Source organism: Monodon monoceros, unplaced genomic scaffold (genome assembly GCF_005190385.1).
Source record: "Monodon monoceros isolate NGI ecotype Baffin Bay Population unplaced genomic scaffold, NGI_Narwhal_1 Super_Scaffold_6, whole genome shotgun sequence".
Lineage (NCBI taxonomy): Eukaryota > Metazoa > Chordata > Mammalia > Artiodactyla > Monodontidae > Monodon > Monodon monoceros.
The window spans coordinates 25465048-25490206 of record NW_021703783.1 but is presented as its reverse complement, the minus strand read 5'-3'; the positions used below and the strand labels follow the sequence as shown (position 1 = coordinate 25490206).

General features: G+C 39.2%; 2 protein-coding genes across 4 annotated transcripts in view; one reads left to right on the top strand and one right to left on the bottom strand.

The window, feature by feature from the left end:
* AMN1 (antagonist of mitotic exit network 1 homolog) overlaps positions 1–16940 on the top strand; it is a 64412-nt gene extending 47472 nt beyond the window's left edge. For all 3 annotated transcript variants that reach the window (XM_029204997.1, XM_029204993.1, XM_029204996.1), the window contains 2 exons: positions 1900–2011; positions 14880–16940. In XM_029204997.1, the coding sequence (XP_029060830.1) occupies positions 1900–2011; positions 14880–14953 (186 nt within the window). In that variant the 3' untranslated portion in view covers positions 14954–16940. The remainder of the gene's footprint in view (positions 1–1899; positions 2012–14879) is intronic.
* A 2136-nt stretch (positions 16941–19076) lies between these two features.
* On the bottom strand, positions 19077–24957 carry ETFBKMT (electron transfer flavoprotein subunit beta lysine methyltransferase). The gene is made up of 4 exons (XM_029206197.1): positions 24895–24957; positions 22970–23352; positions 20651–20781; positions 19077–19888 (listed from the first exon to the last, which is right to left on the bottom strand). Exons 2-4 carry the CDS (start codon positions 23293–23295, stop codon positions 19545–19547), a joined length of 801 nt encoding a protein of 266 aa, XP_029062030.1. The 5' UTR covers positions 23296–23352; positions 24895–24957; the 3' UTR covers positions 19077–19544.
* Positions 24958–25159: the final 202 nt, after the last annotated feature.

Below are 25159 nucleotides of genomic sequence, written 5' to 3'. Positions count from 1 at the left end.
TGTGCAGCCATCACCATTAACTATCTCCAGAACTTTTTCATCATCCCAAATTGAAACTCTACCCTTTAAACAATAACTCCCCAAAATCTTCTCCCCCAGCCTCTGGCAACCTCTGTTCTATCTTCTGTCTTTATGAATTTGCCCATTATAATCACATTTTTTTTTTTAACCCATTCATCCATTGATATGTTTCCACCTTTTGGCCATTGTGAATACTGCTGCTATGAACATAGGTGTACAGATATCTGTTTGGGTCCCTGCTTTCAATTCTTTTGGGTATATCCCTAGAAGTGAAATAGCTAGATCATATGCTAATTCTATGTATAATTGTTTGAGAAACTGCCATACTGTTTCCATAGCAACTGTATACTTTTACATTCTCACCAGCAATGCAAAAGGGTTCTGAATTAGAACAGTAAACAAAAGATAGATAATGTTTCAAATATATGAAAAAGTATAGAAAGTAATATAACAGACCTGTGGACCAACCACTTGAATTTTAACATTTTCTGCATTTGTTCCAGTTCTTTTTTAAAAAATTATTATATGTTACATCTAAAGCTCCCTCCCCTTATTTATTCCCCCTTTCTTCCTTCAGAGGTAACCACTCTTCTGTGTATCTTTCCTTCCATATTTGGATGCTTCATCTCTCTCTCTATGCATATGTGTGTGTATGTGTATATATATTCATAAATAAGATATTGTATTGTTTTATATGTTTTTAAATAGTACATAATAGTTTCATAGTGTATGTGTTGTTTTACAATTTGCTTTTTTATTCAAAATTATGTTTTAAAATTTTTTCAAGCTTTATTGAGGTTTAATTTACATACAATAAAACTCACCTATTTTAAGTGTACAGTGTGATGAATTTTGGTAATTGTTATACAGCCTTGTAACCACGACCACAGTTAAGTATAGAATATTTCCATCACCCTAAGAGGTTATCTCCCATCCCTTTGCAGTCAGTGCCCTGCTGTGGCCCTCTCCCAAGCAACCACTGATTTTGTCAGTATAGTTTTGCCTTTTCTATACTTTTATATGAATGGAATCATGCAGTAAATTGTCTTTTGGTTTTTTACTTTTTTCTTTTACTTCTTTCACTTGGCATAATGTTTTTGAGATTCACCCATGTTGTTGCACGTGTTAATATTTCATTCCTTTTTTTTTCTGAGTAGTATTCCATAGTCTGGAATATGACACAGTTTGTTCATACATTCACCATTTGATGGACATCCAGGTTGTTCCAATTTTGGACTATTATAAATACTGCTATGGACATTTGCATACAAGTCTTTGTGTAGACATATGGTTTCATTTTGAGGGGGTAAATACCTAGAATGAAATTGCTGGGTCATATAGTTGAGTACATGTTTAGCTTTATAAGATGCTACCATAGTGTTTTCTAAATTGTCTGAACTAACATTATGTTTAAGATTTATGTCTATTAATACAAATAGATATTTTTCATTGTAACTGTTTTATCTTATTACAATATATAAATGAACCACCATTTATTTACCCAGTCTCCACTTCTTTACTATTACAGATAATATTGCAATTGGCATATTTATAAGTTGTTTCCTTACGCACATGTACAAGAGCTTCTCTCTATATAGTGGACATCTGCAGTTGGAATTGCTGGGTTCTGGGGCATACTTACTGTCAGTTTTAATAGATACTGCCAAATTGCCTTATAAAGTGGTTGGGCATTTAACTCTTAAAGGTGCTATACCTTCCAAATTACTACAGAATTTCACTGGTCCTTTCTATAGAGTTTTTCTTGCAAGTTGATATTTGGGTTTTTTGTTATCAGAGTACAGTATTTCCCAAGCTTTTTCACACTGTTATTATTGTCCTATTTTTCCTTTTGATTATACTTTCTTTATTTTTAAATAGGAGATTCATATGGGATATTGTGTGAATCTGACTGATGAAGCTGTAGAAGCTGTCCTTACTTGCTGTCCTCAGATATGTATATTACTCTTCCATGGATGCCCCCTGGTAACAGGTTAGTATGAGGCTGCTTGGGTTCAAATCTTGGTTTCACCTTTTAATAACTGTGTGACCTTGAGTAAATTACTTAACCCATTCCATTATTCAGTTTCCTCACATTAAGTGGGTATAATGACAGTATCTACCTCATAAACTTGGTCATGATGATTATCTGACAACACTTCATATGGTGCCTAGCACATAGTGAGGGCTCAGTAAATGTTAAGTCATGATGATGATGGCGATGTGGTGATGGCAAATGCTCAGTAAATGTTAACTGCCTTGAGGAGGACGATGGTGGCAGTGGTAGTGGTTATGATATTAAACGTTATGCTTTATGAAGTCAAGTTTATAATATTACATCTTTCAAATATGCTAAATGACCTGCTTTTTTTTTCCTAATTTATTTTATTTACTTATTTATTTTTGTCTGTGTTGGGTCTTTGTTGATGTGCACGGGCTTTCTTTAGTTGTGGCGAGTGGGGGCTACTCTTGATTGCAGTGTGTGGGCTTCTCATTGTGGTGACTTCTCTTGTTGTGGAGCATGGGCTCTAGGCGCGCGGGCTTCATTAGTTGTGGCATGCAGTCTCAGTAGTTGTGGCTCGTGGGCTCTAGAGCACAGGCTCAGTAGTTGTGGTGCATGGGCATAGTTGCTCCGCGGCATGTGGGATCTTCCTGGACCAGGGCTCAAACCCGTGTCCCCTGCATTGGCAGGTGGATTCTTAACCACTGCGCCACCAGGGAAGCCCCATAAATGACCTGTTAACTGTAATCTCATCAAGCTGTAGCCATTGAGATTCAGAATCATTTGGCTAATGTGGTACTTCACTAAAGTAGTCACAGCCCTTTTGGCTTGTATAAGAGCCATAATACCCCTTTCACATCACCCCTACAGTGGGTCCCATACCACAATATAACCAGGATCTTATGTGTGAGTTAGTACTTATGCCCAGCCCTTCCAGCTCTTTTTCCTAATTACAGTCTAATAGTTACTATCCTAGAAGTCCTTTTTGTTTGTTTGTTTTTGTTTTTGTTTTGCGGTACGGGCCTCTCACTGTTGTGGCCTCTCCCGTTGCGGAGCACAGGCTCCGGATGCGCAGGCTCAGCGGCCATGGCTCGCGGGCCCAGCCACTCCGCGGCATGCGGGATCTTCCCGGACCGGGGCACGAACCCGTGTCCCCTGCATTGGCAGGCGGACTGTCAACCACTGCACCACTATGGAAGCCCTAGAAGTACTTTTGACATCTTCTGGTTTTTCTTGTGTTTGGACTGCCAATCTAAACTAAGCCTGTAATGGGTTGTATTTGGTTATCAGTGACATCTATAATGAAGACTAAATCTTATTTTAGGCAGACATCTCTCAACACTAAAGCCAAAAGTGATGTTAGAAACTGTTACCAGTGGGTACCTCTAGGGAAGGTTGTGGAGAAACAAGACTAGGAAAAAGCTTTCACCATATACCCGTTTGTCCTTTTGAATTTTGTATCATGTGAATGATTTTACCTATTAAAAATTAGTAATCATAATTTTAAGAAAATAATTTAGAACCAGAAAAATTCATGTGACTGAGTACGGGGAATTGGTACATGTGAACACTATTCTGGGGGTTATGAGAAGGCAGGCAGAGGCTCTCTGGTCATCAAACAAGGCAGAAAATTATATTCTAACAAGTAGGCTATTATTGTAAGGTGGAGGAGACCACAGTATGTGAAATGTAATAACAGCAATTTTGGATAATAGGTCTTTTCAGAATACCAAGTAAAAGTATGTAAATCTACTCACTGAGCTATATGTACATTTAATCAATACATTGAACAAGAGAGTGGTACTCACAAAGTGACTCCATTTTCCTCACACTATATTAATTACAGGTTTAATCTAAAGGGCCTAATATTTCCCAAAGCCAAATGAAAATCTCCGACATGTGCCACTGACTTTTCTTATCATTCTCAGATAGTTAAAAGTCTTGTCATTTCATATCACTGAAACCCTCTCATTTCAGCAATTAAAACGTCTTAGACCCACGTAATACTCCAAACAAGTTCAAATTAAAGCTTTTTGCTCCTCCAGTCAGCTCAAGTTTGCTGTAGGTGGAAACGCTGCTGCGGGTAAGGGGACGTTGTTACTCTGTTTTACCACCTCGCGCTTCTCTTCTTCCTTTCCCAGCTTGCCCACCATGGTTTCTGACCCCACCAATGTCAGTACAGGGTGGGACTGCAGTGGGCAGAAGGGAAGGGACGGGAAAGGAAAGTCTAACTTGACTACTACGGCTGTGATCTAGCGGCAGCACTGAGGGCCTGTGGGGAGCTCATCCTGATCCGTGCTCTCTCAAAAGTGGGGCACTTCTGATCTTCCTCAGGGTCCACTTTCCGCCACTCCCCTCATCACTGCATATATCTCCTACATCTACAGTTCTCTTGATTCAAGCAAATGTGTCTCTTCTGGCTAGTAGCTAGCATTTTCTTCCTCTGCACCCAGGCAGCTGGTGGTACACCTTCAGTCTCTTTCTGTTGAGGTTTCCTAGACCATCCAAGTTGCTTTCATGAGCAAACTACAAGGCAACCCATGCCAGCCCACATCTGTCCACAGGAAACAATACTTTAGACAGTAAGAGTGCAGGTTATTTCCCAACTTCAGTCCTCTCTTTAGCCACATGGACTCTTACCATAGCCTTTTGCTTTTTAGTTTTCTCAGGTCTGATATTAGTGTAATGTGTCTCCCAAGCTCCAAGGGACAAATCAGATTCTCCAACTGATCTCCTTAGAGCCCCCTCTCACTAGGCTTGAAGGCAAGAGCAAGCACCTGCAACCCTCTTTCGACAACTCAAATCATAACTGTCTTCAAAAAAATCCTTTCTTCAATTTCCGGTTTTCCGTCGCTTCCCACTTTAACACTTTTATATCTTTGAATGGATGAGGCACCACGGATTCCAAAATGAGTTTTCAGCCAAGCATTTGCAAATCATGTACAAGTCTGGTATCTCATTTTGGAATGAGAGAGTAGCTGGTACCTCTAGTCCTGGAACCTTAGCTGAAATAGTTAATGTTTTAATGTTCTGTTATGTTTGTCTCAGGATAACTTGGCTACATAACATGTTATAAACTCAGCCTTTGCTAATTTTATCTTGATTATCTTTCTGGCTACAATTTGGAAATAGTTAATTGGCATTTTCCCTCTACTTTTAATAGAAGTGAAGACAAACTATACACACAGTCAACCAGAAAAACTTATCCTTAGGCAAACTGCTTAAAACAATCATCAAAGACCCTATAGGTAATGAAATCTTTAGAAGGTACAACCAAAAACTTAAAATTTGAGTACAACAAGGCCAATAATAAAATGCTTAAAGGTGCCTGTATCAATATAGAAATGACTAACAAATATGAATTTTGAAGTCTGGAAAATATGTTGCAGTCATTAGTCAGATTTTTAAAGCAGAAGGCTTTTGAGATAAATTATATAATTACTGAGATCACTGGAAACCAAAGATGTATTATCAGTTGGTGAATTCAAGAGAAATGCCTACCTGGTATGATTATAGATACTAGGAAAACTTAATCCCACTAAATCTTTCCACATCCACATAATGGCTCAGAATACTGAATTTACCAACTATCTTGCTGCTGAGCAACAGCTACATAACCCCCCCTCCTCAGCTCAGTCTTCTGGGAATTCCCTTACCTTACTTCCTTTCTGAGTAAGTGGAAGTTCTGTTGTGAGGGACTCCCCTTCCATGCAAACCTATCAAAGTGCTGCCCAATTAAAGCTCGTTGTGTGCTACTGCCACCTTGTGGTCGTATCTTTTTCCTTGATCTGCCCCACAATCCCTTGATCTCACTAACTACAGTTATATGGTATGGTGTTCTAGAAGACATCAAGGGATAAAGCATAAAACAAAATATGTTTATATGTCCAAATGTTTGGGAAATGCAACATACCACTATAATGAATATTAATTTCTCAAAGGCTCTGAGAAATACTATTGCTAAGAAACTTAACTTTTTTTATCTAAGTGCCAGGGAGTTAGACGTTTTCCTCTACACTTTTAGGTTCTTCCGGCTGGTATAAGAATTAAATTGATAGGAGGCAGATTAAGAGGCGAAAATCAAACAAAAGTTTAATAACATGTATACATGGAAGAGACCCAGGAGAACTGAGTAACTCACCAAAATGGCTGAAACCCTCGCCTTAAATAACATTTTCAGCAGCTAAAGAGGATGTTGGGGGTAGAGGTTTGGGAATTCAAAAGGGAGGAAGGCAATTCACATGAAAGATGAAAAAGCAAATGTTTGGTAAACAAATATTTGTTGGGCCATGCAGCGCAGTTGCGCCATAAAGGTACTCTCATCTCTGGGCCCTGCTGAGTTTCCACCACCACACCTAGCCCATATTCTTGCAGACAACCTCTGGCGATAACTTGATCTATACTTCTTTTAGGCAGTAAGGAGGAAGGTCAAAATTTCTTCTTGAGTCTTTTGGTCCTTGATTGTTATCAGCTTGAAATAATCCTCATGCCAAAGAGACATTTTGGGGTGGCACGTTTTGCTCCCCCACCCAAGCATTTCCCACATATTTTTTAACACAGAATAATTCATGTATTATTATTTTGATCCCTCCTTTCACAGAAGAGGAAAGTGAGAAACTGAAATGGTATTTGTCCATTGTGACACAGTTTTTAATAACACTGCTAAAATTAAACAAAAATCTCAAGATAAAGTGAAATGAGCACCAATCCCTAGTCTCCTACCATCTCTCCAAAACACTGAATAACTTAACTTCTGTGGACCTCAACTTTTCCTTACATATAAATGTCAGTCATAAAATTGGGTGATCTGATAATAAGAGTTCACATACAATGGCTTTTACCGATAAAGCTTCTTAAAGATAAAAAAAGCTGAAGTTTTTCAACTACCCAGATCATCTCTACTCTTCCCGCTTTCCCGTCAGCATCTACCATTGTATATTTTTGCTACCATCATTGAATGAAAATAAAGTGGACTAATATATTCACCATATATATATATATATATATATATATATTTTTTTTTTTTTTTTTTTTTTTTTTTTGCGGTACGCGGGCCTTTCACCGTTGTGGCCTCTCCCGTTGCGGAGCACAGGCTCAGGACGTGCAGGCTCAGCGGCCATGGCTCACGGGCCCAGCCGCTCCGCGGCATGTGGGATCTTCCCGGACCAGGGCACAAACCCGTGTCCCCTGCATCGGCAGGCGGACTCTCAACCACTGCACCACCAGGGAAGCCCTCACCTTATATTTATTTGTTAATTTCTCTTCTTTCCAGAAAAGACAAATGCTTTTTTTTTGCCTGATAAATGTTCTTTCTTCTTTCATGACACCTTATATGTTTCCTCTTACGTATTCATGTGATTGCTCACATCTGACTAGATAAGACAATAATGATACATATTCTATAAAAAGAATGTATGTATATCATATGTTTGTGCAATTCTAGTGTTATGTTATCCTCAAAGCAACCTGACCCCCAAATTGGCAGTGTCAACTGTAGTTACTCATCAGATTCCCTGAATTAATAGGTTTATCTTCTCCACTGTAAGTTTTTATAAAATTTCTTAACATTACAATCAGACTGTAAGCAAAACTCCACATTATAAATTAAATCTTGAAACTGTTAGAAGCACTCTGATTTTATTTCTGCAGAAGAGACCAAAAACCTAAGCTGCTATTTAAAATACTGTAGATCACAGACATTATGGAAACAGAAAATAATTTTTAAATGTATTAAATTATTTTAATTTAAATTATGTCTGCAATGATTTTCAGTAATTTCAACTCACACAGTTTTATTAATCTCCTACAATGGACATGTATTTCAGTTTCTATCATTATCTAGACGTGTTTCACAGTAATCACAGGCATCTAAGTTTAGGTTTTAGAAGGGCAATGAAGCAATTAGCACGAGAGTCCTTATGTTTACATTGAAAGGCAGGAAAACCCAACAGGAAATCTGCCACTTTGATTTAATCGACTCAAATTTTAGTGATATCAGAGGATTTGTTTGATTCAAGGATCAGCTTGATTACTTTACAAGCAAGTTCTTTACTTAGATTCCTGGATAATAAATATGTCAAGATTTACCACAAAGAGACAAGTGGTTTGCTTCAGAGTTTCCCTGTAATTAAAGCTGATTCCTTGCTTCAAGGACAACTACTTTTTAAATTTCATATATTTTATTTTCTAAATCCTATATTATTTTCTTTCCTTATCATTATTTATTCATACATTACTAATCCAGAATTACGAAACTTCTTTATGCCATACACTGTAGTGACGCATTAGAACCTTGATCATTGTTTGTAAAAATGTGTCCAGCCTCACTTTTTTCACTGTGTATTCTATAAAAATGTCTAAATTACATTTTCCTTAATCATTTGAAAAACTTAGTTTGTTAACTTATATTTCCCATAGTTTCTTCTTTTTCTTGGGGCTCCAAAACCTCCCATAATGAACCTCTTTCAAAAAGTGGTCTCCAACTACATTAGTCAGAGATTTTTAGAAAGATGGTAAAAGCTTCCTTAGAAGTCATCTACACAACTCCCTTGTTTTAAAAATAAGGGAACAGAGATACAATGAATTTAGGTGGCTTGCCCCAAATCTTAGAAATAGTTAATAGTAGAACTGGAAGTATAAACCTAAATCACCTAATCCACAGTTTCTACTTCTTTCCCCAGTAGAGCAATTTCCTAATAAGCCTTTGGTGTCAAGTGGTTTCACTATTAGTAGAAAAGGGAAGGAAGTAGGAGAGTGACATCAAGCATCAGTAGTGTGATTGGTATAAACGACCTTTAGAGTCTTTTTCAGTCCTGAGAGTCTGTGTTTTGGTGAGTGGCAGAATAAGCCACCCCAAAATATGCCTCTTTAGCATAAGGATTATTTTAAGCTAATTTTTCGCGGACACTGGAGGAGCTCTGAAAGCAGTAGAAGTTACCCTTTTGTAAGGAAAATATACATTTATAAAGGAAATCTCCATTTGTAAAGTGTCTCCCTCTCTGTACTAAGAAGGGAAGGGTGACTCTAAATCAGAATCATATTCAGTGGAGAAGGCACTGACTTAAATCTGTATAGTGAATCTTACTGTTACCAAACCAAAATCAGGTCTCCTTGCTCCATGTGCAGCAAAGCCAATCTACTGACACCGGGTTGTGGTGCAGGGTGCAAGCAAGGAGAAAGGACAGCTGATGCTCAAAAGACTGGAACTCCCTGATGGCTTTCAGTCAAGGGTTTTGAAGGCAACGTTAGGGATGAGGGTCACAGGGTGTGCGATCAGCTTGTGGACATTTTTCTGATTGGTTGGTGGTGAAATAACAGGGTGATGTTCTGGGAATCTTAATCATCAATCTCCTGGTTCCAGTCAGTCTGGGGTCTGTGTGCTGGTGGTCAGCATGTAGTCAACATCCTTCACCTGGTTGGGGGGGGCGGGTCCTAGTTTCTGCAGAACAACTCAAAGATATGTCAGATTGTTATCTCTATCCCTTCAGGAGGAACTAGGAGTCCTGTGACTCCATTGTTCAAGCTATTATTACTTTTCTTGTTTGCCTGCTTTCTTTGTTTCTACATTTTCTACTTCTCTAATCATTAACTGTTTGAGTCTGCTCTTTGGAACTTGGGGAAGGCCTAGGAGACAAAAGCTTTTTCTGCAAACAGGAAGTGGGAGACATGGAGGGGCTTGTACCCAGGAGGGCCCAGCAGGGTCCTGCCTGGTTTCATTACCCTTGTTTACTACGCTTTTCCTGGTAACTTCCCATAACCGGTCTCCCCACAACACCAAAATCTTTCTTTTGTCTTTAGCTGAAGATGGTATTTAAGGTGGTGGCTTGGGCCCTCTCAGGGAGTTTACTCATTTTTCCTGGGTATCTCCCATGTATACATGAAGTATACTTGTTGATAAACTTCTGTTTGTTTTTCTCTTGTCTGTCTTTGGTCACAGGGGATCTCAGCCAAGAACTCAGAAGGGTAAAGAGAAAATTATTTTTCCTCCTCCACAATTTCTACAGAGTATTCTGGCAAGAGATATGAAATACTTAGAGACCCCACAGTTTCTCCCTATAGCGTAATAAACTTACAGGCATCGAATATTCCTACTATTGACTCACTGCTCTAAATACTGTATACTTTTATGGGGAAAAGAAAAGCTGCCTGAGGAGACTTTGAGTAATGTAATACTGCCCTCTAGCATCCAGTTTTTAAAATTACATAAAAATATACTGTATGCTCACAACTAGAGGGAAAAGTGTTTTTCTATTTATGTACAATAATAAATTCCTACAGAAGAGTGACAAATATAGTCAGAAAACAAATATTTACATATAATATTTGATAATATATTCATAACTAGTAAAAATGCCAAAATAGTCTTAGAAACACCAGCTAAAGTGAAATTGGGAAGTACACGTTTCCAATTTTGTTCTTTTTCAAAACTGTGTTGGCTCTTCTGGGTCCCTTGAATTCCTATGTAAATGTTAGAATCGTTTTGTCAATTTCTTTTTAAAAAGTTTGCTGGAATTTTGCTAGGGATTGCATTGAATCTGTAGTCAGTTTGGGGAGTACTGCCATCTTAATACTAAGTCTTCTAATCTATGAACATGGACATCTTTCCATTTATTAGATCTTCTTTGATTTCCTTCAACAATGTTTTGTAGTTTTCAGAGTATAAGTTTTTCATTTCTTTTGTTACACGTATTCCTAAGTATTTTATTCTTTTTTTTTTTTTTTTTCGGTACACGGGCCTCCCACTGTTGTGGCCTCTCCCGTTGTGGAGCACAGGCTCCGGACACGCAGGCTCAGCGGCCGTGGCTCACGGGCCCAGCCACTCCGCTGCATGTGGGATCTTCCCGGGCCAGGGCACGAACCCGTGTGCAGGCAGACTCTCAACCACTGCGCCACCAGGGAAGCCCTATTTTATTCTTTTTGATGGTAATGTAGATGAAATTATTTTCTTAATTTCATTTTGTAACGGAACCCAGGTTTGGCTGCTTGCCACTAATATGCCAATAATTCAAGAGGCAAGTGTCAGTAGAAAAGAAAGGTGCTTTGGGACTTCCCTGGTGGCGCAGTGGTTAAGAATCTGCCTGCCGGGCTTCCCTGGTGGCGTAGTGGTTGAGAGTCCGCCTGCCGATGCAGGGGACACGGGTTCGTGCCCCGGTCCAGGAAGATCCCACATGCCGCGGAGTGGCTGGGCCTGTGAGCCATGGCCGCTGAGCCTGCGCGTCCAGAGCCTGTGCGCCACAACAGTGAGAGGCCCGCGTACTGCAAAAAAAAAAAAAAAAAAAGAATCTGCCTGCCAATGCAGGGGACATGGGTTCGAGCCCTGGTCCGGGAAGATCCCACATGCCGTGGAGCAACTAAGCCCGTGCGCCACAACTACTGAACCTGTGCTCTAGGGTCCGCGAGCCACAACTGCTGAAGCCCATGCACCTAGAGCCTGTGCTCTGCAACAAAGAGAAGCCACCTCTATGAAAAGCCCGCACACCACAAGGAAGAGTAGCCCCCTCTCACCGCAACTAGAGAAAGCCCGCCTGCAGCAACAAAGACCCAATACAGCCAAAAATAAATAAATAATAGAAAAAATAAAAAGATATCACCATTAAGAAAAGAAAAAAAAAGGTGCTTTAATCAGAAAAGACAGGGTGATTCCCTGGCGGTCCTGTGGTTAGGACTCTGTGCTTTCACTGCCAAGGATCCGGGTTCAATCTCTGCTCGGGGAACTAAGATCCTGCAAGCCACACGATGTGACCAAAAATAAGAAGAAGAAGAAGAAAGAAAAAGAAAAGATAGCAATCTGGGGAGATGGTAAACTCATGTCCAGAGACCAACTCCAAAGATTCTGCTCAGCCATGAGAGTTTTTAAATGGAAAAATGGGGGAAAGAATCTCATTGAATCATTGAGGCATGAGGTTGGGTTTTGCATCATTCTCCATTGAGTGCAGACTGGCTGACTCTTTCTTCAGAGAGAAGAAAACCTTGCCTGCATGGTCTGCCTGTAGGGTTGCTAAGGGAGCTGTTGGGGGTAGAAAGCAAGTCACTTTTTTAACTGCTTAATTCTTCATACTTACTTCTTTTTATCTAGGAAAAGAATCAACAGGTTAGACAAGGCATGATGTGCGTTCAGGAGAGCATAAGTCAGGAGTTAGTTTCAATTGCTTAGTGATCTCATTCCTATAATTAGGTTCTTTTAAGGTTAGAGGGGAACCCAAATGGGCAAACAGGAAAAGGACAAAGAGCTGCTTTTAATTTTTGGATTGTTCATTGTGTAGAAATAAATTGATTTTTGTATATTGATCTTGTGCCCTGCAACCTTGCTGAACTCATTTATTAGTTCTAATTTTTAGTGGATTCCTTAGTACCATATTACCTAACTACAAATAAAGAGTTTTACTTTTTCCTTTCCAACATGAATGCCTTTTCTTTTTCTTCCCTAATTTCCATGGCTAGAACCTCCAGTGCAGTGTTGCATAAAAGTGGCAAAAGGAGAAATCCTTATCTTTTTTTTTTTTTTTTTTTGGCGGTACGCGGGCCTCTCACTGTTGTGGCCTCTTCCGTTGCGGAACACAGGCTCCGGATGCGCAGGCTCAGTGGCCATGGCTCACGGGCCCAGCCGCTCCACGGCATGTGGGATCTTCCCGGACCGGGACACGAACCCTTGTTCCCTGCATCGGCAGGCAGACTCTCAACCACTGCACCACCAGGGAAGCCCCAGGGAAATCCTTATCTTTGTTCCTGATCTTAGGGGGAAATTATTTAGTCTCTCACCATTAAGGATGATGTTAGTGGTGGGTTTTTCATAGATGCCCTTTATCAGGTTGAGGAAGTTCCTTTCTGTTTCTGGTTTGTTGAATGTTTTTATCATGAATGTTGGATTTTATAAAATGCCTTTTCTGTGTCTATTGAAATGATCATGTCGTTTTTGTCCTTTATTCTATTAATATGGGTGCCATAGGCAGAAATATGCCCCCACCCAAAGATGTCCATGTTCTAATGCTCAGAACCTACAAGTATACTGACCTTAAAATAGGGAGATTATCCTGGATTACCCAGGTGGGCCCAATGTAATCATAAGGGTCTTTAAAAGTAGAAGAGGGAGACAGAAGGAGAACCATAGAGATGGCAGCATAAGAAAGACTTTGTCCAATGTTGCTCACTTTGAATATGGAGGAATTCAAGGAATGTGGCGGCCTTTAGAAACTGGAAGAGTCAGGGAGGTGGATTCTCCCCTAGAGCCTCCAAAAAGAACGCTAAGCTCCTAATACCTGCTTTTAGCCCAGGAAGGCCCATTTTGAAATTCTGACCTTCAAAACTGTACAATAATAAATTTGTGTTGTTTTAAGCCATTAAGGTTGTGGTTATTTGTTACAGCAGCAAGAGGAAACTAATACAGTGTACTACATTAATTGATTTCCAGATGTTAAACTAACCTTGCATTCCTGGGGTAAATTCCAGTTGATCATGGCATGTAACCCTTTCTGTGTTGCTAGATTTGGTTCGCTTGTGTTTTATTGAGGATTTTTGAGTACATGTTCATAAGAAATATTGGTCTGTTGTTTTTTGTGTATGTGATGTTTTTGTCTGGCTTTGGTGTCAAGGTAATACTGACCTCATAGAGTAAGTTGGAAAGTGTTCCTCCCTTTTCTATTAGTATAACCACTACAGCTTTGTTACAGTTGCTGTCTGCATGATATATCTTTCTCCATCCTTTTACTTTCAACCTATTTGAAACCTGTCCTTAATCTAGATCTCCTGTAATAACAGACTTCCTCTATAATAACTGATATTTTTTATGACAATGAAAACTGTGCATTTGTTATATTTTTAGCTGCTTTTAAAAAAATTAGCTGCTGAAGTAAACCTTTGTTTTCACAACTATAACTTCTTGTTTCCAAACACTCTCTAGTTCTCTTTCTTGCACTAAATCTTTAATGTTTTGGCTTATTTTTGTTTTACTTAAAATAAAACTTAGTAACCATGTGTTGGGCCTGCTTTTTTTCCTAGTGGTCTACGAAATCTTTAAGTCTGAGAACGACTAAACTAGAAATTTCCCAAGACTAGGTTAGAGATATGTTATACACACAACATAGGTTGTATCTATGGAACAAGTTTATTAAACTCCTGAATAATTTTTAAAGTAATAAAATTTTAGCAGTATTTTTGCATTACAGCATTAAAAGCATTAAAAGATACTATAAAACTGACTTTGCAAAAGATATGTAAACTATATTAAAATCACTGCTATATATTGTGAATAATTGAAAACCATCTAAATGTCCAGTCATACAGATTGGTTAAATTACAAGGAATTCATGTAATAGTTATCTATTTAAAATCATGTTTTATAAATATTATATGACATGGAAAAATGTTCAACTACAGGTCAAGTTGTCCTGTTTTAGTAACTACTCTGTCCCCTAACCCTCATGGGCATGTTGCAGCTTCCCAAGGTGTTTTACCATACCTGTTGGCTTTCTTTAATCATGTTTTCTTTAATCACTCCTTTGTAGTTAAAACCTGTTCAAGCACCCTAGTTTAGTGTGTCATCTACTTCCTGCCAGGACCCTGAGAAACTTTAACCCTATTACTCTCTGGTTGGTGAAATTAAGATGAAATTACAGAGAAAACAGTAAATACCTGTTTTTTAGAAGTATTACTATGATATGTTTACTGCAGCTAATAATAGTGATGGTTACCACTAATTAAATGTATTTTTAGCTTATAGTATGCTTTATATATCATCTCATTTAATCCTTTAAATAACGCTATGAGATATAATAGTTATCATCATCCCCAGTTTATACATGAGGACACATTCAATGTCTTTGATTACTGTGAATTAATATATTGTCATTGTTTTCTTTTGTAGATCATTCACGAGAAGTCTTGGAGCAATTAGCAGGCCCAAACAAACTAAAGCAAGTGACGTGGACTGTATATTGATGCTTATTGAATCTTATCAAAGCTATGATCTTCATACAACTTTCCCAGGAAACAACGCTCTAGAGATTGGCTTTCCAATAATATGATTTATGCTTTGAAGTTAACCAGGCTCTTAAACATTTTAATAGTGCTGTTATTTCTAAGTTTGTTTGAGGAGTGATTGTTCTTGAAATGACAATCCTAGCATGCCCTCTGATGTATTTGGGGAGGGTATTGTGTTTGTTTCTTTAATAGCAAAGTTTTAAATTACCTGTTTTCCCTGGAAATTTCCTTCTCCTACCTAGATATTTGAGCTGCTGTAAGAGAAATTTACCAATATGGATAAACATTAGGAGAATTCTAAGTAAAGGTATTTCTAAAAGCATTAATTACCTACCTAGCTATTTTTTGGCTGCTACCTTCCAAATTATTTAAATGTCCACTGGCCAGAAAGCAAAGCTGAACATCAGGCCTGTAACTTCTTCACAGAATTTATTATTTCAATGAAACAAAGGAATATAATAGTTTAATGTCATAATCCAGGACATCATATACCTTAGCCATTCAGCATATGAATGTTACTGAGTATGGCTACTTTTCCCAAATACATGCTATTCATCTACAAACTTTCATCCTTAAAAACTGCAGTCAAGAATGTGTAAGAATGCGTAAACACGAAATGTCATCACAGAGGTTGTATCCTGAAGCTCTACTGGTTTCACATTGTGAAACACACAGGTCTTAGTTTTCAAATGAAATGTATTATTCTCTATAATCACAAAATTCTCTGAAGTATACTGTGCTTAAACTACCCCCAAATTCAGCATATTCCCTGTGCCATGAGCCTGTCTCAGTCGGACTTTTCTTAAAGATTTCCTATTTTAACTGTGATGTAGTGAATAACAGGGAAAGTGTGGTATGGTAGATTTCTTGTATATGTTTAGAAGGAAGGGTTTACATATTCAACTCTACTCCTTGTCCTTACTATTAACTACTTTATAAATGTGATATGTTTATAGCGTAGATAACATATATTGCCACTGCAAAGGTGGTTCATATGTATATATGTGTAAAATGGGTAAGGCCTGTTCCATCTATGAAATTTTTCTGAAGACAAATTCAGTAAGATTTAATATTGAACACCTAACCAAGTCAATAGCTTTTTCCGCTTTGGGGGAAACTAGTTTCAAGATCTAAGGTATCAGGTTTGTAGAGTCTATAAAGGACTCATCATCCTAAAGCAGTTTGCAGCTTGACCTTCTTTTTTTATACTGCTAGTTACCTTAGCTGTTTCTCGGCACTCTGTTTAAAATTTGGGTCTCCCATCCCTATCCTACCTATCCCTGTCACCCTTATCTGTCACTCTAGACTCTATTTTTCCCCTTTCCACCTGTCACCATCTGACATGTTTTATTTTTTATTTGTTATCTGTCTCCCCACCCTAGTATATAAGCTTCATGAAGACAAATTATTTCTCTTTTTTTCACTGCTGTATCTCCAATACCTAGAACAGTGTCTGGTACATAATAAGCACCCAAGTATTTGTTGAATGAATAGACAAGAAAATAAATAAAAGTAATACCCATACTTCAAGTTTCTGGTCTGTGACGTACAGAGATTAGATGTCATCACTCCTGTCCTCACAAGATAAAAGCTGAACAAACTGAAAATCATGAAGCAGTACAGTGTTTATTTCAAAATGGACTTGTATTAGTGGTAAATATACACTGCAAACTCTAGGGCAACTGCTAAAACACTTTTTTTAATAAATATAACTGACATCCTAAGGGAGGAGAGAAGATGGAATCACATAAAATCCTCAATTAAAACCAGAAAGGGGGGAATTCCCTGGTGATCCAGTGGTTAAGGACTCTGTGCTCTCACCGCCGAGGGCCTGGGGTGTGATTCCTAGTCAGGGAACTAAGATCCCACAAGCCATGAGACGCAGCACACAAAAAAAAGATAAAACCAGAAAAGGCAGAAAAAGTAGACCACAAAAAAGAAACAACAAAGGCAACGAATAGGGAACAGTTATAAATATGGTAGAAATTAATCCAACTATATCAATAATCTCTTTAAACGTGAACAGTCTTAATACAAACATGTTTGTTATGCTATGAAGTCATTTCAAGGATCACTGTTATATATATATGGGCAATTTAAAAATATTTTAAGCAATATTTGGACGTCTCAAAGACCTTCTTGTACCCTCCTCATAAATACTTAAGAAAGGATAACAGAAACAGTGTTGTAGATATTTATTTCTGGCTGTGTTGGGTCTCAGTTGCGGCACGCGGGATCTTTTGTTGCGGCGCTCAGGCTTTTCATTGTGGCGCTTGGGCTTCTCTCTAGTTGTGATGCGTGGGCTTAGCTGCCCTGCGGCATATGAGATCCTAGTTCCTCAACCAGGGATTGGAAGGCAGATTGTCAACCACTGGACCACCGGGGAAGTCCCATGTAGATATTTAAAATTAAATCTACTCTTGGCCTCTTCAAGCTGATTTCCAACAGTGCTCCAGAGTATAATTTCCTTTAATTTTCTCTGTCTTATCTTGCTGAGAAGGACAATACCCAGCAGACTATCCTGAATTTTCAAAGAATATGTCAACAAAACTCTTTCCTCTCAAATGCCATCCAGTGCCACTGTAGCCTATCATTTCCATTGATTTTAACCAATGCTGAATCAAAATTTTGAGTTTATAATTAAGCCCCAGTAGACCGATGGAAATTGGATACAACAAGAGTTGATTCATTGGGTTGTAATAAACTCTGACTTCCAGAGTCCAAGAATCACAAGATCCTCTGTGACCCAGCTCCAAAACTCCCACCTAATGATATTGTTTTCCTGCCTAAGCAACAACCTGCCCTTAACTGCTTTCTCTACATTTCTTTTGAATGACTGTAGCTCTGATCATGTCTCCCTGGTATCCTAATCCCACTGGCATGTGTGTATTGTTAGAAAACATAAAATGCAAGTGTCATAAACAATTCCTAAGCAGTATATGAGAACACGAGAGTACAGCTGACCCTTGAACAACACGGGTTTGAACTGCACTTATATGTGTTTTTGTTTGGTTTGTTTCAATAAATACTACATTACTACACGATCCATCCCCGGATGCAGAAACTTGGATGCGGACTGTAAAGTTATACATAGATTTTCAACTCCAGGGGGTGGGTGGGGTAGTCAGCACCCCTAACGCCCAGGTTGTACAAGCGTCAATGGTACATTCGCAAGGCTGCGTTTTATACCTGTAACATATATCGTGGTCACGTTTTGTTTTAAATTGGAGAATAGGAAATATAATACATGTAATCAGTACGAAATTACAAGACCCAAAAGTAAGAACTAGGTCTCCCTACCACCCTCATCCACCAGCCACCTGGTACCCTCTCAGAAGACAACCACTGTTACCAGTTCTTTCCAGGGATATTCTATATCTACTACAAGTAAATATGCATTCTTTACACATACATTCATAGGTAGGTATATACATACATCTTTTTTACATAACTAGTGTATACTGTACACATTCTTCACATTGTTTTTCATTTATGTCCTAATGTTCTTATTGATATATAAGATCCTGACAAGCTGGGGCATGTAGTGGTGGCATAACCAATTTCTAACTGACCTTAGTAAACCATAAAGAGGCATCATAAGGTATCACAGTACTGAGTATGTAGGAAATTCTAAAATCTTTATCTGTGTTTCTTAATTGATGCCCTATTATGTACTTATCCTATATTACACACTTTATACTTTATTATAATAACCCTTTGAGGTGCAGTTTATTAAATTTTATTACTATTTCATAGGTGAAGAAATGAAAGCTCAGAGAGCTTAACTAGCCCAAAATCCCAACTAGAAAGTGACAGAGTGGCCTCACTCCGAAGCCCATGTACAGTAAGTCCCCTACATATGAACGAGTTCCATTACGAGAGTGGGTTCGTAGGTCCAACAAAGTTAGCCTAGGTACCCAACTAACACAATCAACTATACAGTACTCTACTGTAATAGGTTTATAATACTTTTCACACAAATAATCATAGAAAACATACAAAAAATAAAACATTTTTAATCTTACAGTAGAGTACCTTGAAAAGTACGGTAGTACAGTACAACAGCTGGCATCCAGGGGCACTTTAATATCTTTGAAAATTCACAACTTGAAGGTTCGTATGTAGGGGACTTACTGTATTCTGTACCATACCAACTGCATCTCTGATCTTAACAGATAATTTTTTTAAAATATAGTATTCTTCTGTATTTTTTATTTTGTTTAATTCAAAGATACATCACAGTTGTCCTCAACTATAGAAAGAGACTCTGCTAAAATATCTAATTCCTCTCAGCTACTTGAATTACATGTGGATATTGCCTTCTATAATTATATTCCTATAGCAGTAAAACTAGAAAAAAATTACAGATAGAGATTTCTATATTTGGCTTACTGCAGAACAAGTTACATGACAAAGGGTGACAAAACTTCAACCTTTATATTTTGGAAACAAGATTTGCCATTTAACACAAATTTCCTTCTTTGAACTGGACAGTCTTTAGGGTTAAACCCAAACATAGCTATATCCATATTGGAGGTACTGCAACAGCTCAAGGCTGAAATTCCCACACCGTGCTTGTTGTCAGTCCGTTGTTCTCCTGCCTAGTGGGCTCTGGAAGTGAATATTCTGCTACTTTGTGCAGTTGATGCTGAATGCTATGTCCACTGAACTGGGGTCGCCCAGGGTCACCAATCAGTACTCGAGTTCTGTAGACCCAAAAGCAATTTTTCAGCCATTGATGTAGACTGTCTGCAAGGTCTTCATCATAAAACATATCTCCAAGCACAACAAGGTCCCACTTTTCTTGTTCCAAATCCAGCATGTTTTTGGTTAAAATGGGAAAAGGATTCAGTTGGTTCAACTCACAGTTTAGTGTAATAGCCATTCCTGCAACTTTAAAAAAGCACATAGTGAATTGGTATATGCTAAGTTTTAATTCCCTATTAATTAATTTAAATAATCTAGAAAATCTCCAACAATATGTTTTTTTCCCCATTCTGTTGAAAGTTGTTTTTTTAGGTAAAGAAGCCTAAAGTATATGCCAATATAAGCTATTTCCTGCAATTCTCAAATATATGAATATCCTGAAAACAAAACAATACCAAACACCTGGAAATGTTGAGGTTTTAAGGAACATTTGCTGATCTACAAGCCTTGTGCAGCAGGATGACAAGTTGGACCTGAGACCCCATATACAATAAAGCTCCTCAAGGGCTAGATCCTCAGTGAAAGGGAAGACTAGAAGAAAATCAGATAAAATTAAACCTTACCTGTCTCAACTTGGGTTCGAATGGAATAAAATCTCCCTCAAAGACACTGGCCTATCTTCACTTGGGTTTTGGTCAAATAAACACTACCTACATATTTCAGGAAATGCCTAGCCCAGCAATGACCAACAGTTAAGTGCTCCCAGGTTGGAATCACTTTGGTATATGTGCCAGACACAAATGGAAGTCCTCCTGTGAAAAATGCACCATCAACTCAGGCCTCAGAGGATTCCCACAGATAATGTCCCACTGAGAGTAAGTTCACAATATCAGATTATAAGATTCACATGGAAATGGGCTAGGCTATGATGGGTTGAGGGATCTGTAGATATTTATCCTGGAAGAGAAAAAGATGAGCTTCAAATATTTTAAAATGTGAAATTCTTACTAGGGTCTATGTCATTGGCCAAGATCGTTAAAGCTCCACTCATCTTAGCAGCGATAGCTGTAGCTCCACATCCACTCCCAATATCTAACACAGATTTTCCTCTGACAACGTCAGGATTATCCAAAAGATACCTAAATTAGAAAGAAAAGGGAAAACATTATCTAAGATAGAAGAAGGTCAATAAGAGGTGTACAAAAATATTTCTTTGGATTGACTGGACAAAGAAATAGTGAAACTTAGAAGAATTTGGTCCAACATTGGCAAGTCTGGCCTGACTCGAATGAGATAAAATGCCAATCTTAAGAGCTGGGCAGAGGTGGCAGAGAGAGGACCTAGTCATTTTGGTCTTTCTCTTTGGCAGGTGTGAAGAGCAGCAGTTCCATACAACTGACTAATCATGCTCTTCAAGTCAACTTTTTAGAAGTATTGAGCACTTATATAATCTAGAAACTACTAAGCACCAAAAACACAGACTGACAAAATACTGCTAAAACCAGGACTTAGTAAGCTAGATGCAAAATTCACAGTCTCCTTTTCATTGTTCAACAGAGAGTGGTTTTACCTACTGCTTGAACTGTTTTATAATGACCTCTCTGGTAAGGTACAATCAAAGTCCAGTTCAACCAAAGAATTTGGACCTGGGCTAGTAATTACCAAGCAAGTGAAGATGAATGGGAAAACACTGAAATAATAAATGTCAACTGACACTCGACCTTAGTATTGTAATAATAAAGAAGAGCAGAGGGAATTCCCTGGCGGTCCAGTGGATAGCATTCCACGCTTTCACTGCTGAGGGCCCATCAGGGAACTAAGATCCAGCAAGCCAAAAAAAGACTAAGGAACTATGGCAAGGTGGGGATGTAGTACCCTGTCAAAAGGGGCACCTGTTACCCATCTTGAGCTAATTGTTGCCCCACAGAAATGGGGTGTTATCAGAGATTTAAATCCAGTGTTATCAGATATTCTTTTTTTTGGCCCTGCCTCGTGGCTTGTGCCGTCTTAGTTCCCCGACCAGGGATTGAACTCAGGCCAGGCAGTGAAAGCGCCGAGTCCTAACCACTGGACCACCTGGGAATTCCCCAGAGATTCTTTTTTTCCAAATCGAAATAAATTTTTACATGCAATCCCTCAAGTTTTAAATGTTAGCAACTGATTTTTTTTTAAGTTTACAAGTAAAGGCCAAAGAAAACACATCTGTGGATCACCTATTTGTGACCTCTGATTCAGACAAGTCTCTTAAGGAATTTGATGGCACTTATATTTGGAGCTGATAAATAACAACTTGCATAGATATCACTTAAAATGTATTCTTTTTAATGATATAAGTAAATAAAGCTTGAAAATTTGGCAACACAACAGCCAGAATATTGGACTTGTTAGATATTGGAAAGCTTTCCAGAATTTAGGATTCTCCAAAAGCTCTATGTTTGCATTTATTTATTTTGCATTTAAAACTATATACAACCTGAATTCTGCTAGACCGTACCATTCCTGTGAAAGAGAAGTCCTTATCCTTTTCCTTTCAGTTTTGTAACCTCAAGGCATAAAAAGGTTAAATCATTTACCAGTCTAAGAGCAAAGACTAGATTAAAATGCTATAAATTCTTGCCTTTGTTTCAGTGGCTGTTTTAATAAAAAGCACTGTGTGAATGTGTGAGAAAATGTCCTAAAGAAGACCTTTGCAGTATGGGGAGTTAGAAAGGGGGAACCTTAAAAATGCAGAGGCAATGCCGCAACTAAGAGCCCGTATGCCACAACTAAGACCGAGCACAGCCAAATAAATAAATAAATATTTAAAAAAAAATAATTTTAATGCAGGTGCAACTCCAGAGTTCACCTGAGTAATGTCCCAATCACTCACATCCCTCATCCTTTGGGAGCCTGGGAAGAGGCAGTGATGGAGGAAGTGTAAGGTTTAAGGAGCAATATTTACAGGATTAAACCAGGCGACCTGAAGGACTGGGGCTTTAAGCTCCACTGAGGAACTCTGCACAGGCCATGCATCATGAACCATGAACCTGAGAACAGTGTGAGATTTCTGGATCATGACCAGCTACCTAGGGTCTTGATAGCTGACCTAGGATTTCTCTTGGGGAGAGAGCTATATATCGGGAAACACCTTGATAAGCTTGGAGCAGAAGGTAAAGCTATGCAACAAAGCAACCCAAAACTTTTCCTAAACTGCTCTAAATTAAGAAAAGAATTTGGGGTTTTACTCTGGTTTTCTGTGAGGAGCAGGGAGAACAAGGCATTGGAAGGGGCTGAAAAGAGTAAGGATATGCGGAGCCCTAAAGGTTCCCGCTTCACTTACGGCCGTACCTAGACAGGGCTTGGCCTCCTGGCCAGTAGACTGCCCAGTAAGGATCACTGTGGGGCCACAGGTCAGCTCTCTCCCACCAGAACTTGCATCTGGGGGTCAAAAGCCGCAACTGGATTTCAGGGGTGAGGCTACCACGGCTGGTGACTTCAGTGTTCTCCTCCAGGAAAGCTTTCATCTCAGGGTCCAAAAAGCTTCCGGTTCCCCTCCAGGGGCAGTGGCCCCAGGGAAACAAAGGAAAACCGCTGCTTCTCACAGCCTTCCGAAGGACACCACAGCAGTTCATGGCAAATGATGTAAACGCTCTCCAACCTGGGCTCAAGGCCATCGGTCCTGTCCCAAAGCACAGGTTTGTTGGTGCTGCTCTTGATAACAGCTGCTCCTCCTGGGGAAAGAATAAGGGTCTGGCTGCCAAACTGATCTCAACTGGAATCTCTGGACCTCTAGAAACATAAATAATACTGAAAACTCCAAGGCTCACCAACACTTCCAAATCCTATTGCATAGTAAGAAAATGTTAGTGTTAGCTCTGTAGCAGATGCTGCACAAGTGCAAGTTCATTTTAGGTGAAAGCGTTGGTGCATTAATTTAGGAAAATCCAATCTTCTAAAAGATGCCTTTCCACAACAGAATCCTTTTCAGTAACTTATAACAACAAATATACAAGCATCTGATTTTGAGAGAATCCTCAGGAACACGCCTTTTACATAAAATAAGGTACACCTTTAAAGTTCTTTCATTCATTTAATAAATCACTTCCCTTTAAGCAGGCACTGTGCTTGGCAACTGTGAACAAAATAAACAAAGTCCCCATCTTCAGGAAGCTTAGATTCTAGTGATGGAATAGAGCAATTATCAGGGCAAACACAGTTCTTGCCTTTATGAAGTCTAGCCAAGATTGTGCAGATTACCAAATTGTAACTGTGGTTAGAGATACACAAATTATACTGACTGCTCAATAAAGATAGTCCTAGCATAAAACATCAATGTAATCAAGATTCAGGTGTTTTCCTAAAAACAAACAAAAACAAAACAAACAAAAAACTATGGATTTAATTGTAATAAAAGAATATCAACTCCCAAATCTCTTTCTGTAAATACCTCTGAGGAGTCATCTTTACCAAACCTGGACTTAACAGAAAGACACCTTGATAAAAATAAGAATGAGGAAGAGCAGTTTAAGCACAAATTATACACCCAGTTGTTTGGGACCTCTGATCTGTTCTGCATAAATATATAAATAGTCTTACATCCACCCAAGTACTTAGAGTAGGGGCCCCAAACTCAAATGCCTACCCAGGGCCAGACTGGTGATAAATGAGTGATGCAGGCTGGTTGTTAGATCACAGAAGGGCTGTGGCAAACTAGAAACTATTTCAAAACAGTCCAAAGGAGCCAGCCAGGGGACACGTGACCAGATCTTTCAATTTCTCAAAACAATCCAGCTATTTACCCATAAACTCCCACTTTTAAACGTGGGCAGTTAGTTAAAATACCAAGACACGAGGAGGGGCAAAATTGTCTGTGAACCAAGGTCAGACCTTAAGTGGGTGCAGCCCACGTTTATCCCTTGTAATCTCAGGGTCTCTAACGGCCTGACCTCATTGGACTAATCGTGTAGGGAAGGATCGGGTCAGCCCTTGAATCTCACGAGCCTAAGGTTTGAAAAGAAAGCAGAGCAAATACAAGATGATTGATTTTGGACACCCTGTCATGCAGACCGATGATGCCCCGCCCACGCCAGCACCAATGAAGCATCCGTTATGAATATGTGATTATGCGGTGGACACTTGGTACCTGGATTAACTGGTACGGTGAGAAGACAGGTTTAAAGGGGCAAGTTACAAAGTGTTAGCACGTAACTTCCCTCGAAGGAGGACGGGAGTCAGTCTTAAAGGGGCAGGCACAGTCCTCCTTTTCTCCTTACCTGGCTGTGCTAACACCGTCCTGGGAAGCTAAGCACAGGGCAGGTCTGTCACTAGCCTTTGCGCCTCTTTTCGCGCCTTCTTTACAACTGCACGCTCGGTCCCACTTCCCCCCCCAGAGCCGGCCCCCAACACCCAGCACCCCCACCCCCGCCCTGCGTCCCCGCTCCGCCCTCCTGCTCCGCCCTCCTTCCCGGCAGCACTTTCTCTCCCTCACCTGGGCTTCTTAAAGGGACAGGAAGTGCGAAATCAGCCGGCGCCCTGACC